Genomic DNA, 13602 nt, shown 5'->3' with positions numbered 1-13602 from the left:
GTCTATGTTGCGGTCATTTAGCAAGTAGGCTCATTGCACGATAAATTTTGATACATTGTAGTAATTCCACATAAATGATACACAATAGCAAGTCTAAGCCAACAACAGCGCGCATAGATCCTCTATCCAAACTCAGCTCATAGTCATGTAGAAGTGCCCAATTGTTGACCTCTAAAGCTCCACCTGAATACGATGATACAGCTCCGATGCCTTCCTCAGCTCCCCAACGCTTGCCGCAGGGACCTCCTTGCCCTCCAGATCGAAAATCTGCATCGCCTCATAGGTGAACGGCGGCACCGCAGGCGGGACGCACTGCAGCGGCTTGACGCCATAGTCGTCGTACGTGAACGGCGCGCCGGGCTCCGTGGGCATGTTGAGTAGGATCGCGTTCATGGACTCGATCGACACGTCGTGGTCAAAGTAGTTAAGCGGAGAGAGGAAGAAGCTTGATGTTGCCGTATTCGTGCGTGTGCTGGGCGCGTCTTCGGCTTGGGGCTACGTGGAAAAGGGAGATAGAAATTTAAGCCAGATGACCAGAAGGGTAGGCGTGTAAATTTACCAAATGATGCATCCCTATGTTGATCCACGCTACGAGGTCTTCCTGAGAGAGGCTCTCGCCGTCGAAGAACTGAGCAAAGTCCACAGGCGGAGCGCCAGGTAGATTCATATTCCACATACTGCTTGACGATGGTTCCGTCTCCTTGCGACGGGAGACGGCGAGGTTGTATTGTGCCCAATCCGCGTTCTTCAGCAGGCGCTTGGAGCCAACAAGAGTCTGTATATCCATTGAATTTTCATACTCGAAGAAAATTGGAAGGTTGCTCACGCTGTGGATAGGAGAATAACCGGGGTGAATGGAATACCCTCGAGCGTGACCCCACTTGTTCTTCTCCTCCTGATTCACTATCGAGTATCCTCCCTGGAAATTCGTTGGGTACTTGACCCGAGCATCATCCTCGGTCTCGATAAATTCCCGGTCGATTCGCTGCTGGATAGTGGTGCTCCCCCAATCTTCGTCGTAGAAAGGCTGGTCTATTTCTTCTTGGCTCAGCGTGGTCTTCTGGAAGGAATTCGAGGTTCCCGCAACATCGAGGTCGACCTTGAAATTGATGACGTGATCGTGAAGGCTTCCCACTACGAGAATGTGAGATAATGTGTTTTGAATGGAAAGCAACGAACGCACTTGTGGTCTCCCAGATCCTAGTTCCATAATCTAGGGCATCAGGGTTGTAATAGCCTGCTTGCAAATAACCGGACGCAGAGACGCGTACTTCAATGGTTCCATCCAGGTGAAAGATATAATCGAACTGTTAAAATGATAAGCAACGACTTGAACGCGACAAAAACCCGAAGATTTGGAAACAACTCACCACTGAGATTTGAATAGCACATTGAAAACAATCAACGCAAATTTCATTCTCGCAGTCACATAAAGTGCTTACGGTAATCATAACTAAAACGAACCCGTCAACGTCTGTCGAAATTTTAAAGGAAAGAATGAGCTCACTTGCCAAGCGTCGCAATGCTTCTGACGACAAGCTCGTAGCCTTTGACTGCACCAAATTCGTTCTTCTCATAGCCCAGGTGTCTGGTTATAGGCCGGCCACTATCTTGCTCAAACACGCAGATGCCCTTCTGGCGAGAGAATATACCGGCGGATGAATAAGTAGTTGCGGGCAAGAACACAGCTTCATGAGGGCAGTCATAGCCAGGGAGCATGTCCCGCACGGCAAGACCAATGCCAAAGTAGCGATCAAGCCAAGCCGTCGTTGATTGAAATGGATCGTTCCCAGCTGAGCAAACGAATTTTAAGGTAAACAGGAAGCACAATTGAAAGGCAGGACCTCATACCATATTGCGCTAGAGCGTCCTGCGGAGCCAGCTATCTGAGAGTCAGCATGGGTTGGAAAATAGTGCAGAAGTACAGACCTCGTAGACGATCCTCTCGTTTCTAAATCTGATATCCCACAGGCTCAAGCCGATGTCTCTGTCAAAACTAAGATACATTCCCCAGCCCATCCAGCTGACGTATTGAGTAGCTTGGTCAACCCTAAACCTTACGCCACCGAACGAGACTGCACGGGGACCAGGTAGATCATCGAGGTCGCGTTTAGGGCCCTTGCGAACACGCGTGCTCCACGACAGATCTGATTCTTCTGGCGAAATAGTGGGGACGGGATTGAGCTCGCCATTGTGAAAGGCATCCATGAACTCGGTGGTGTTGGAGAAAACTTGTCCATCATAAACGAGCTGAAAGTAAGAATTGGGTAAAGCGGATAATTGCGATAAATAACAAGATACCTTCGACAACTTCCACAGAGAGGGGTCAGATCCACTGAAGTCAACGTATTGGAAAAGGTTCAACGGGTGCATAAAGAAGCCTGATGTATCCCTCTTCCAGCCCATCCACATGCGCCTGAACGATCCGTCAAAGCTGAACGGTCCGCTTCCGGCAGGGACAATCCCATCATTTGGGGCACCACCAAGGAGGACCTACCCAAACAGTAAATCGACAGTCTAACCCAGACAGTGTCCACATACCTGCATCGCCTCCTTGATAGGCTCGGTGACCTTCTTGATAAAGTTTCCCAGGTTCCAGTCCTTAACGTCCACCCCTCGTGCATTGAACTTGATCTCGTTGTGGTATATGTCCTCCAACGGCCTCAACCGCGTTTTCTCATTGGTAGGCAGCGGGCCCAAGAGATAATCCCTGATAACTGGGTATTCCACTCCACCGTGATGAATAGTGACGCGGGCATGCCTCTCGGGGATGGTATTCTCAGAGGGATCCTCGAGGTACGCAAGCGCATCGGCCTTAGACGGTGGGTATGGGCTGATCATGTAGATGTAGTTCAGTGCCGGGTGCAGCTCGTCGACAGAGCTGAGGTTGAGGCCGAGCCCGGGTTGGGTGAGCCAGGACTGCACGTCGACGAGCTCGTACATGCTGAGCTGCGCCCACGGGTTGACAGGTGCCGGGGGACGCGCACCGCGGGGTACACTGGACGCGCAGAATTGCAAGTCATCGTCTGGTCTATCATAATCCACGATGTTTTCGCCCTCGCCAAGCTTGGCCGATAAGGACGTGGGGTTGATACGGATGACGGATAGGACGACGAGCGTGAGTATGGCGGCAAACAGCAGGCCAAAGCGGCGAGCTAGCGTTCCAGTCCCGGTTGGTCGGAACGATGCAGATTCGGGAGTGTCAGCAAACCTGACGCTCTTGACACCCTTGACGGTCCTTGAGCGAGGTGGCATGGTTGTTGTCAAGTTGCTGATAACGTCGGAACCGTTTGAACGCGCATATATGTATTGCAGGGAAGCCTGCGGGACGATTGGGGCGTAAGGTTTCCCCCTGGGACAGTTCCTAGAATATGACCTGACTCACCTGAGCCGAGTGCTGATAACAACCTCATGCCGACGATACTTTTGGATAGATCTTGAGAAGGGCAAAGGACATGATTTGGGAGGGGCAAACTCGGATGAACGGTAACCGGTAATGTGTTGGCTAATGATAGCGTGTTGACTATTGGTATGAGCTCGAGTTTATGGCGGCCTGAAGCAGAAGCGCAAAGTCCAGAGGAGCATCCACTGGATATTTCCTAGTAGTCTCCTTCGGCAGACATAATACCGCAGTTTATGACAAGTCGCGAGGACATTTCCTGATTATTTATTTTGAAACATACCTCTTTTGGCAATTACATACGAAACTTACGAGAAATTATTGGCGCCGAAGACCTTTGAATTGCTCCGCCATGGCCGAGATGGAGGACACAACCGCGTCAGGCCAACCCATAGTCTTGAGGGAGAAGGCGAGCAACAGCTCAGCTTGAGGGCTGACTTTGTGAACTAACCTGGCTTTATAGACGACCCCGTTCCTCATTCGCGCATTCGTTAAAGTCGGCACGTTCCATAAGCTCAACTTGTTCGAAGATGGTACAATTCCAACGACAGACGAATCCCAACTCTTTACATGGTACGGAGATCTCTATCAGCTCACATAATGTCTAAATTATCAACCCCCTGCAGGAAAGATGCCACGCTTCGCGAACTCCTAACGACCCTCCGCGACGCTCCCAACGGCCAGACCGCCGAGTTCCGCCACCCTCTCGCGCGCTTCTCCTTCCGCGCCGTGTACGCAGATGCAGCGAACAAAGGTCGCTTCGTTCAAAAAGACCTCGGCATAGTCTACTCGCGCGACATCCTCGGCGAGCCCGGTTCTCTCGACGCCCCCGCCCCGCGCCTTGTCGAGGACACCGACGGCGAGGCACGCAACCTGTCCACCCGTGAGCGCGAGGAGCGTACGCTCGACGAGCTGCGTTTCGTGCCCGGCGACTACCTCTGTATCGCCATTCTCCTTCCCAAGGGTACTGCGCCTCCCGCTGAGATAACTATCAAAGGCGCTGGTGCCCCGCCCCCGGTCGCGAATGGATGGAGGGCAGGAGGTCGGCCGGGAGACAGCGGCTGGGGTGGTCCCGTCCATGCTCCAGCTCCAGTTGGCCGTGGTGGCGGACACTGGCGCGGTAATTCTGACGCTCCACCACCGGCGCCACGAGGACGCGGGCGTGACTTTGCTGGACGCGATCGCGACTTCGACCGGGGGAGGGATGCGAGAGATTTGGACAGACGGCCCCCTCCGCCGAGACGGGAGTCTCCACCTCACCGCGGCGGCTGGGGAGGAGGTCGCGGAGGAGGTCGTGGTGGTGGGGGAGGCGGTAGGAGATCTCCTTCGTTATCAAGGTCACGCAGCCCACCGCGGCGCCGGGGCTCGAGGTATGATTAGGTGTCATTCTACCCGTGTAGTTACATTGCTTGGAATTCAACGTGTCTAATTTCCATTGAACATTATATTGTGCCTCGATAGGACCTCCCAGTTGAGATTTAAGAAATGTAACCGAATCCCCAAAGACGTTCATGCCGTCCCGGATCGCGTCTGTTTCACAAGCATGGTCACAACACCTATACAATAGTCGGTAAATTTGGACCCTTCTGACAGAATGCTTACCGCCAGTGCTTAGCTTATAAGCGTCATGATTCACCACGCGCAGAGCAACCCTCGCCCAACCACTATGAGCAGTTATGCTGACAACTGCTCGCGTTCAGCCACCATCCAGAACGTTGCGTGCGTCGTACTCACAAGTGCCTGGTCTCTCAAAAACTAGGTCCATCACCTTCCTAGCCCTGTCTTCCATCTCCTCCTCTGTTTCACGCCTATCTTTCTCCCACAGCTCGTCCTCTTCCGTAAACCCATCCTCGATATCAAACTCAGGGAACCTTTTGTCGATATATGAGCGCGTCCTACGCTTATCGCACGTGTTTACCCCATTATGCTCACGAATATTCTGGCATATGGATTCGTGAATAAGAACTTGGCTATACCACAGAAAGCAATATCAGACCTCGACAACGAGCGTCTTCTGTCCGCGACTTAGTATGTCCGCAAAGCTGATTTTGCATGTGTCCAACGCGCGCGTGAATGGGCTACTGTAAAGCATCTCGGGTTCTGGAAGACCCGCTTGTCGTTCTTTCTCGTCTTTCCAATACTTATTGACGAGTTCAGCCTGGCTGACGCCGCGGCTGGTCAGCTCGGGGTCCGCTAGAAACCATTTGTTTGAGCTCAAATAACCTCAAACGAGTACTCACGGCCCCAAGTCATTTTCCCGTCGCCATTTTTTCTTGCCCAATGCCTGGAAAACGGTCACCCTGCGACTGTGGCAAGCTGGTCGAAGCTATGACGTACCGGTTCCACTCCTGCACATACCCAAGGTCCATTGAGCAGCTCGCGTAGAAGCAATTGCCCCCTTACCTTGGAGCCATACTTCGCTTCAGCGACATTATCTGGGAGGCCTGTTACGACCTAGCCATGGCCAAAAGAACGGTCTCGCACTCACGGACACCCTCTCCGTGTCTACCGAGGAAGATGACCTTGTATTTTTCCGATTCCTCCGATTCCGAGTTCAGCCTCTCGACCTTTTCTGTTAACTTGGACCAGCGATCGGGGGACCTATCTATCAGACCGAATCGTGGAGGCTACACGGATCATGGGCTAGAGATCGAGCTGGGAAAGCGGAGCCATATAGTTGGCCACTTACCACTTGCTATATATGACAGGTTTATCCCGTCATGTCTGGTTCAGCCCATCTTTACTCGAGCTCCTTGAACAGCACAACACGTACTGCATGGTGAGCTAGCGCCCTATCAACGTCTGGTAGACTGGTATGCGCGATGAAGTAGCCGTATTGCGCCTGTTTAAGATCAGGTCGGTCAGATCGCCAGCTTCAGGATCCAGTTTGCCCTCGACCTATGCAGGGAGGCACACTCAGGAGGCGGCGCACATGGTATGAATGTTCGGACTGTTTCGAGGGTGTCATCACGGTTCGATTGAGAGCTTGGGCGAGGGGTGCCACTCTCAGCTTGGGCATGATTCCGTTACGTCGGGGTCCGAAGTAACATCGGCTTATTGCGCCCGAATTCAAGCGCTCCACTCCGACGAGCCCATCTCTTTTTTTGAATTCTATAAAATTAGGTAGGTAAGAATTTTTGGAAACCAATACGTACAGTACGTAACAAAAGGTCCTTAACTTTTGCAAGAGATAGTAAATACATAATGCAACCCGAAACAAAAATAAAGAAAGAGGTATATAAAGTGGTGTTTCTATGCTACAATGTCTGATGAATCCGAACCAAGATAAACCAAAGATAAACAGGAAAAAGAAAGAAAGAGGGTAAATAGTAGCAGGTAGAGTATACGTGGGCGATGATTCTATGCAGCTTGAAACGACGGTGATATAGATAGTCCGATGTCTAAAATGTGAGAAATGAGCGACGCAAAGTGGGGTATGTAGTCGTTGAAACGTTGATAGTCGTTTAATAAAGAATGTCCATCGGTGAGCATAGTCAAGCCAGACCCGGAATCTCGCTCGAGTAATTAGAGACACGCGGGACAAGAGGGCGAGACACCAGACGCGCCGGCAAATACGCCCTGAGAGAAGAGAGACGAGAATCGTAAGCTGGCATTGAACAAATTGGGTGCTACCCGATCACCGCGAACACTCCAGCCTCTTATCTGCTCGTGTTCATGTGGCCCTTTATTTTTGGTATCGCATCAGCGATCTATGTCTGTAAGCCTTACCGTCCTCCTTGTCCATCAACGGCACTGAGACATGGACAGGCCTGACACTTCGTATCGCGCTGAGACGAAACTCGTTTATCAACGAGACGCTCCGAGACAGTAAACACATGACCACTGGGCAGTATTGGTGCCTTATGGCGTGGATTTCCTTGGTCATCCTCTGCACCATCCCTCTGGGGCTCTCCAATATCGTCATCAGCTCTAGCGGCGACATGGTTTCATACGTAGTTGTTGGTGATATTCCAACATACTCTGCGGCCCAATGGCGAAGCTTCCCTGCGGAGCGGATATTGCTGGAGTTGGCTCGGTGGATCTATCCCATATGCGCTTTCATTATGTTTACGTGCTTTGGGTTTGATCGAAGGGCTTTGAAGTTCTACCGGAAGGCGCAGGAGGTGTTCCGGGAGATTGGGAGCATCGTTGCTGACGGGCTGTCAATATGGTTTTCGGTAACGTTCTCACCCAAGACAGGGTAAGCAATGCTGTCTGAATCTGTCCATCAAGTTGCTGATACACGGTTTCTCAGGACTCTAAGCAACGGCGGCGAGGGCATCTCCCTTTTCTCCTTGAGCTCTTTACGAAGCGTTTCTCTGCCCTTCTTCGACATCCGCCGCCCACCATCCGAACAACAGCCCCCGCCCCCTCGGTATAGCGACGTGGTCCCAGATTACCTCGCCTATCTCGAAAAGCACTTCATGTCCGATGACAGTGTTCCTCCACGCTACAGGGACGCTCCACGCTCTCCTCGTCCATCTCCATTCGAGAAGTTCGCCTCCTTCGCGCCGGCTGTACGTGTTCCACGTCCCTCTCCAGAGCGTCCCTCTCCAGTCGAGAAACACGCCTTCTTCGCGCCGCCTATGTGCGCCCCACCGCCACGAGAGGGACATATTTCTATCGCTCCCCGCTTGCCCCACTTTTCCTTTGCAGCCTCCACCCACCCTTCGTTCTCTAACACGCTCCTGGCGCATCCGAAAATTGCATAACGGTGAACTTCAACCGCGAATGCTGTTGACAGAAGTTGAGGGAACATCCTTAGCTCGAAGCGATAAACCCACCCGCTGCCGCGACTGCCAGAGGAATAAGGAGGGTGATCGACATATCGACTGCCAAGTCGCGTTGCCGCTGGGTTCACATGAGCCCAAAATTCAAAGAACACAGCTCTGAAGTTAGCGAACCTGCGCACTCGACCTTAAAGCATCGCGACTCGTGGTGAGGTAGTAGAGCCTCCGGCTCATACAAAATGCCGAAGCAGGGATCCCGACGCTGCCAGCAACCAAGAAACGAGCGGCAAAGTCACACCACGCGGGGGCTTTGTCCGAGGCATCTTCGTTCCAGGCAATGGAGTCGACGAACCCGACAACACATCCGAGGCTTGTCCAGATCATGTACATACACGTCCCGGCATTCCATGCTACCAATTCCGTCAGGACGCTGAAAGGAAATAAGGCTCGGGAAGCTCACCTTGAAGATGCCAAATTAATGGTACCCCAGCAAAGACAACACCGAAGAAAGAAAAAGCGGAGAATAGCTGGTTGAGAGGAAACATAATGAACGTCGTCTCCGCCAGCGGACACAAGGGGAAGGAGTGAGTTCGGAAACCCTCTTGAGGCGTCGCCCTTTATAAACCGACGGATCCGACTGCATGTCAACCTTACTTTGCATCTTTTCGACGACGTATTAATTGGCTAAGCGAAGCTCGTCGTCGAACTAAATCAGGAAATGCTGGTTTCTTCTGGGGCGGCCTCTCGACGGCGTTGACATGCAAGTAAAAGGAACAGGCGCGCGAACTTGCGGATGCGGATGAGCAGAAGCACGAAAACGACGAAGCATGGAGCGAGCTGTCAGATTATCGATAAAACAGGAGAGGGACTGACGTGCCGAAGGCACAAGTACAAGGTATCGAGGACGAAGAAGGGCTAGGAGGTGTCAGGGTCCCGATGATGCTGGGAATGCGGCGCTCGCCAATCATCAGTTGACCTATTGGTTGTACGATAGGGTTAAATGAGGTTATATATGCACCCATAGGCGTCAACTAGTCAAAAATTTCTAGCGCTCGACGAAGTATCCAGGCTTCTGCAGAGGGAGATCAGTCTTGAGAACATACGGAGAAACTCTGCGGATGTTTTCTGTCTTTGTACCTCTGACCACGCGAGAGACAAAGCAGAAGTGCGACGATGACCTTGCTGCGTGTCACGGACAAAGCAAGTTTGACGTCGGTGCCTGCATCGCAGTTATCGCGTGAGAAATTTCTTTTCGGCGATTGCCCCTGTCAGCGACCTGTCACATCCGGCTTCCTTGCGGAATGCATAGCCGGTCAACGTTCCATTCACTCACTCCTCTTAGATGTCGAGCGAGGTCCCTGACCTAAGCCCCTACGAGGAGCAGGCCTCCCAGATAACGGGAAATGCGCCGCTGATGCTCAAGCAGGTATTGCTATACGCCACACACCAACGGCGGAAGCAGCAAACCGCACATGTCAAAGGCATGAAGGGCTACGAGCCCAGGATCGCGGACCGGCCTGTCTTGACGGAGGTATCCATCAACCCCAAGGCGGAGGAACCTAAGAAGGACGAGGGACGCGTTGTTTATGAGGTCACAGTGGAGGAAGGTAAGCCAATATCATATCTCATTGGATGGCGGCGGCTGGACGATCCAGGTGCTCGTTTCTCCAGATATGTTGAATGCAGGCAGAATACTGCACGGGGCCTGTATCGGCCAACTCATTGACAAGTGCGTATTTGAGCAATTTACCACCTTTACCAATTCATGACGTTACACCAGCTGTTCTACAATGCCCATATTCCTCATGGGCCTCGCCAAGAACGGTGTCCCAGAAATGGGAGTATCGCAAGCCATAAACATCTCCTATCACTCTCCAGCCCTCCTGTAAGTGCCTCAAATATGACTAATTATTGCCTGTTGCTGACTTTTATATAGAGGAGAGAAACTCCGTATCGTAAGTACCACCACAGTGATGAACAAGCAAGCGCTATCGGCCAACTGCGAGGTGTGTGGACTCCTTCAGCGGCGTTACCTCGCAACCTCACCCACATGCTAACGCAAACGTTCTCGTAATCCAGGTGTGGAACGTCACCAGCAATAGGCTCGTTGCCTCGGGAACGCACACTAAGATGGTCGCTTCAACGCCCAGGAATGGCGAACCTGCGAAGCTCTAGGGACCAGCAGGGTCTTGGTTGACGTCAGATTTGATAATGCCGTTGCATTGGCTGATATTCAGTCATTGTAAGGTTCTACTATATATCAACGCGGGATGTCCAAAATTTCCCAATTAGCTGTAATCTCACCGTGTACCATGGATTCGGTCGCTCGATCTTAAATTGTGCTCACTTCCTAGGCCGAGGGAGACTTCCACCCGAAGACCACTTCCATATGCTAATTTCTCAATGAAGAGTAGGCGCCACTGGCTGTGCAGGTGTAATTTCAATCATCTGGCCACATAATTCGACTGGTTACAAATAACTGTACCGCTATTACGGCCTGGCTACGTTATGTAACTTGATCGAACCAACAGGTGGAAAGAGAGCGTGTGCTTCCAGAAAAGCTAGGCGTGCAAGAGATGAGTAAACTCACAAGAGGCGATCGCGACGCAGCCAAGAGGCTGTGGGCTTTAGCCATAGATCAGCGCACCCGCATGTGGTACCTTGCTATCGTCCTAATCTTGGAGGGGCTCGGCGTTCACAAGCTGAGTCAAATACCCAAAACGTTTAGGCCCTCATTACGACATCGGCAACGTCTATGTTGTGCCGTACGTCGAGGATGTCATACCGGAGAAAAAGCTTCTGGGAACAGACGAGACACCACGAGCATAGATTTGGCTCGTATAGATCTGTGAAACCGTTGGACTTTCGCTGTTCACCGCCGACGGCTAAGGACGTACTAGTTCATCATAAATTATGGCCGGCGCCTTCCGGTCACCAAGCGTCGAGCCCGGATGTATCTTGACAATCTGTAACCCGAGCTCATCAACCCAGCCCACCACGCCAAAAAACTTGAGAAGATACCCACCGACTGCCCAACAACCTGCTTATACGTCCCGTCCGGCTGCAAAAACGCCGCTTGCTGTTGCAGCCCAGCAACAAAACACCTGAGCACGGCTTCCTCGCCCGATGCGCCCGCAGGCTCCGTGCGCCAGTCGAGCCCGAGCCGCTCGCAGTTCCCTCGCAGCTGCGTTCGAATCTTCATCGCCTCCATAAGCGTCTTCTCATTCAGAAAATTGGCGCGACACCACTCCCGTCGGGCGGCCTTGCTCGCCTTGCTTCCCTTCTTCCCGTCCTGCCCCTGTCCATGGTTGCTGCTTTGCACAACCTCCATCCCATCACGAGCATCGTCAACATCCATGTCGTCTTTACCGCCTTCCAACAGATCCTCGTACGCCTTGAGCGCATTGCGAAGCGTAAGGTGGTCTCCGCTTGGGTGCCGGAACTTGCGCCGGGCCTCGGCGGCTGCGTCGCGCGCTTCACTCACGTCGACGAAAAGTTTCGAGCTGGCTGAGAGGATGGAGACGATGTCAAGCACAGGTGCAGTGCATGCGTGTGCTTTGGAGGCGAGCACGATCCGCGCAAGATACGGCTCCAGTGGAAGTGCGGCCATGGAGCGTCCTAGGTGCGTGAGGGCCTTGGTTCGGTCCAGGGCCCCGAGGAGGAAGAGGGTCTTCAAGGCTGAAAATACTACATCATCTGTCAGGCTCGGGAACATGGCGAGAAATAGAGAAAAACTTGCTGGCTTCAGATTCTGGCATATCCATAAACTCAACGGTCTCCAGGTCATAGTCGAGGCATTTGAGCTCTAGTACACTCTGTGTAAGACTACACCTTCGAATCTCAGGCTCTGCGGATGCAGCCATTGCGTTGAAGGCATCTTCGGTGTATAATCTGAAACAAAATCCAGGTCCCTGAACGCCACGGTTGGTGAAAGCTTAAGGGCAAAAATGCGTTGAGCGTACCTCACGACCTGCACGACCCGCTCGTTGCATGGCGGAAGATTTGGTGATGTCTTGAGTGAGTAAAGTGTCAAATCCTACATCCGTAATGAGCATATGAATCCTGTTACGTGAAGAAGTTACAATACCCCCTCCAGTATCCCGAGATAGATATCGCTTTTCCTTGCATTTCCCTGTATCGATGACATACCTTATGCCGGGTATCGTGATAGAGGTCTCCGCGATATTCGTGGCAAGAATACATTTCCGTGACCCGCTGGGGGTCGAAGAGAATATTTTTGCCTGCTGTGCTGGTGGGAGAGCAGCAAACATAGGATATACGAGGACCTTTGTGGAATTATCAGACGCATGCCTGATAGACAAGATGAAAGAGCATACATTCAAACAGTTTTCAGGTAAACGGCGCGTGTAGGACTGTATCGACTTTTCAAGGCTCTCAATATCCTCCTGGCCTGGAAGAAATATGAGGACGTCCCCAGGACCTTTGTCGATATGTATCTGGAAGAATGTCCGTAGAGCAGCATCGACGTAGTCTATCTGGCTTACTGACGTGTGGAACGTCTGCACGGGATGCTGGCGACCCTTCACGTAGAGCACCTTAGCACTGCACCAGCGTCTACGTTAGGGCGAAGTAGGTTGCAGGGAGGTAATACGCACTTGTTGAAGAACCTGCTAAACTTCTCCGCGTCGAGGGTAGCACTCATGATGATCACCTTGAGCGGGTTCTCCACAGCTCTCTTCTTCCCCTTTCCTTTGGCATCACTCTGACCGTTTGTGACTGTGTGAGTTCCTCCACCTCCGTTTCGCTTTGCCAATATTGCCTTCAGATTGGCAACTAAGAAGTCTGTCCGTAGTGTTCGTTCGTGCGCCTCGTCAACAATGATGACGCTGTATCTCGAGAGAATCGGGTCCGAGAGGAGCTCGCGAACGAGCATACCATCCGAAAGATACTTGATACGTGTACTGGGAGACGCCACCTCATCGAACCGAACGGAATAGCCGACTAGATCGCCGAGCTGAACGTCCTGCTCCGCAGCGACGCGAGCAGCCAGGGAGGTAGCTGCAACTCTCCGGGGTTGTGTGACAGCAACAACACCACCGCCTGCAATCCCAGAATCGATGATATATTGCGGTATTTCTGTGCTTGAAACGATAGAGTGAGCAATCCAAAGATCCCGGACGTGAACAACGCACGAGTGGTCTTCCCAGATCCTGTCTCTCCGAGTAGAATCGTCACATCATTCCGTCGGATCTCGTCGACGAGGGCATCTCTACCTGCGAAACAGAGGATTCCGAACAGACGGTCAGGGTTTAGTCGCTAGAAACATCAGACCGGTGATCTGGTGCATACCCTTAGCTATCGGAAGCTGCTCGCGCTGACGCTGTAGGTCCTGGCTGGCAAGTGTTTTCCCGTTCGGACGGTCTCCATTGACTGGGAGTCTTGCTTTCTTGCGTGGGGTGTTTATCGACATGTTGGAAGTGACCCAGTCGGGATCGCGAGCGCTGGCACCAG

General features: G+C 52.3%; 7 protein-coding genes across 7 annotated transcripts; 3 read left to right on the top strand and 4 right to left on the bottom strand.

The window, feature by feature from the left end:
- Window positions 1-24: 24 nt before the first annotated feature.
- On the bottom strand, window positions 25-3255 carry CONPUDRAFT_130739 (amine oxidase catalytic domain-containing protein; the record flags this gene model as incomplete). Its single annotated transcript, XM_007775305.1, has 10 exons — window positions 25-495; window positions 560-775; window positions 827-1134; window positions 1184-1307; window positions 1400-1418; window positions 1508-1793; window positions 1852-1882; window positions 1930-2250; window positions 2302-2493; window positions 2542-3255. The coding sequence occupies 10 exons, from the start codon at window positions 3253-3255 to the stop codon at window positions 172-174; spliced, it is 2535 nt and encodes an 844-aa protein (XP_007773495.1). The 3' UTR covers window positions 25-171.
- A 504-nt stretch (window positions 3256-3759) lies between these two features.
- Window positions 3760-4899, top strand: CONPUDRAFT_111054 (uncharacterized protein; the record flags this gene model as incomplete). Its single annotated transcript, XM_007775304.1, has 3 exons — window positions 3760-3809; window positions 3864-3973; window positions 4027-4899. Coding segments are annotated over 3 exons (914 nt in total), but the record flags the coding sequence as incomplete, so codon positions are not given.
- Window positions 4900-5000: 101 nt separating this feature from the next.
- On the bottom strand, window positions 5001-6027 carry CONPUDRAFT_25060 (phosphoglycerate mutase-like protein; the record flags this gene model as incomplete). Its single annotated transcript, XM_007775105.1, has 7 exons — window positions 5001-5089; window positions 5135-5339; window positions 5397-5593; window positions 5641-5684; window positions 5738-5748; window positions 5804-5835; window positions 5889-6027. Coding segments are annotated over 7 exons (717 nt in total), but the record flags the coding sequence as incomplete, so codon positions are not given.
- Window positions 6028-7012: 985 nt separating this feature from the next.
- On the top strand, window positions 7013-7605 carry CONPUDRAFT_64657 (uncharacterized protein; the record flags this gene model as incomplete). The annotated part of the gene is made up of 2 exons (XM_007775160.1): window positions 7013-7118; window positions 7169-7605. Coding segments are annotated over 2 exons (543 nt in total), but the record flags the coding sequence as incomplete, so codon positions are not given.
- A 556-nt stretch (window positions 7606-8161) lies between these two features.
- CONPUDRAFT_158264 (fungal pheromone STE3G-protein-coupled receptor) lies at window positions 8162-8675 on the bottom strand (the record flags this gene model as incomplete). Its single annotated transcript, XM_007775303.1, has 3 exons — window positions 8162-8251; window positions 8305-8540; window positions 8591-8675. 3 exons carry the CDS (start codon window positions 8673-8675, stop codon window positions 8162-8164), a joined length of 411 nt encoding a protein of 136 aa, XP_007773493.1.
- Window positions 8676-9613: 938 nt separating this feature from the next.
- CONPUDRAFT_63918 (uncharacterized protein) lies at window positions 9614-10305 on the top strand (the record flags this gene model as incomplete). Its single annotated transcript, XM_007775111.1, has 5 exons — window positions 9614-9737; window positions 9802-9859; window positions 9911-10015; window positions 10067-10136; window positions 10210-10305. The coding sequence occupies 5 exons, from the start codon at window positions 9614-9616 to the stop codon at window positions 10303-10305; spliced, it is 453 nt and encodes a 150-aa protein (XP_007773301.1).
- Window positions 10306-10883: 578 nt separating this feature from the next.
- CONPUDRAFT_92935 (P-loop containing nucleoside triphosphate hydrolase protein) lies at window positions 10884-13561 on the bottom strand (the record flags this gene model as incomplete). The annotated part of the gene is made up of 10 exons (XM_007775302.1): window positions 10884-10976; window positions 11028-11096; window positions 11156-11817; window positions 11870-12041; window positions 12093-12166; window positions 12218-12416; window positions 12468-12693; window positions 12747-13227; window positions 13284-13364; window positions 13441-13561. 10 exons carry the CDS (start codon window positions 13559-13561, stop codon window positions 10884-10886), a joined length of 2178 nt encoding a protein of 725 aa, XP_007773492.1.
- Window positions 13562-13602: the final 41 nt, after the last annotated feature.

Source organism: Coniophora puteana (assembly GCF_000271625.1).
Source record: "Coniophora puteana RWD-64-598 SS2 unplaced genomic scaffold CONPUscaffold_14, whole genome shotgun sequence".
Classification (NCBI taxonomy): domain Eukaryota; kingdom Fungi; phylum Basidiomycota; class Agaricomycetes; order Boletales; family Coniophoraceae; genus Coniophora; species Coniophora puteana.
The sequence above is the reverse complement of the archived record's forward strand: the minus strand, read 5'-3'. Positions and strand labels throughout refer to the sequence as shown.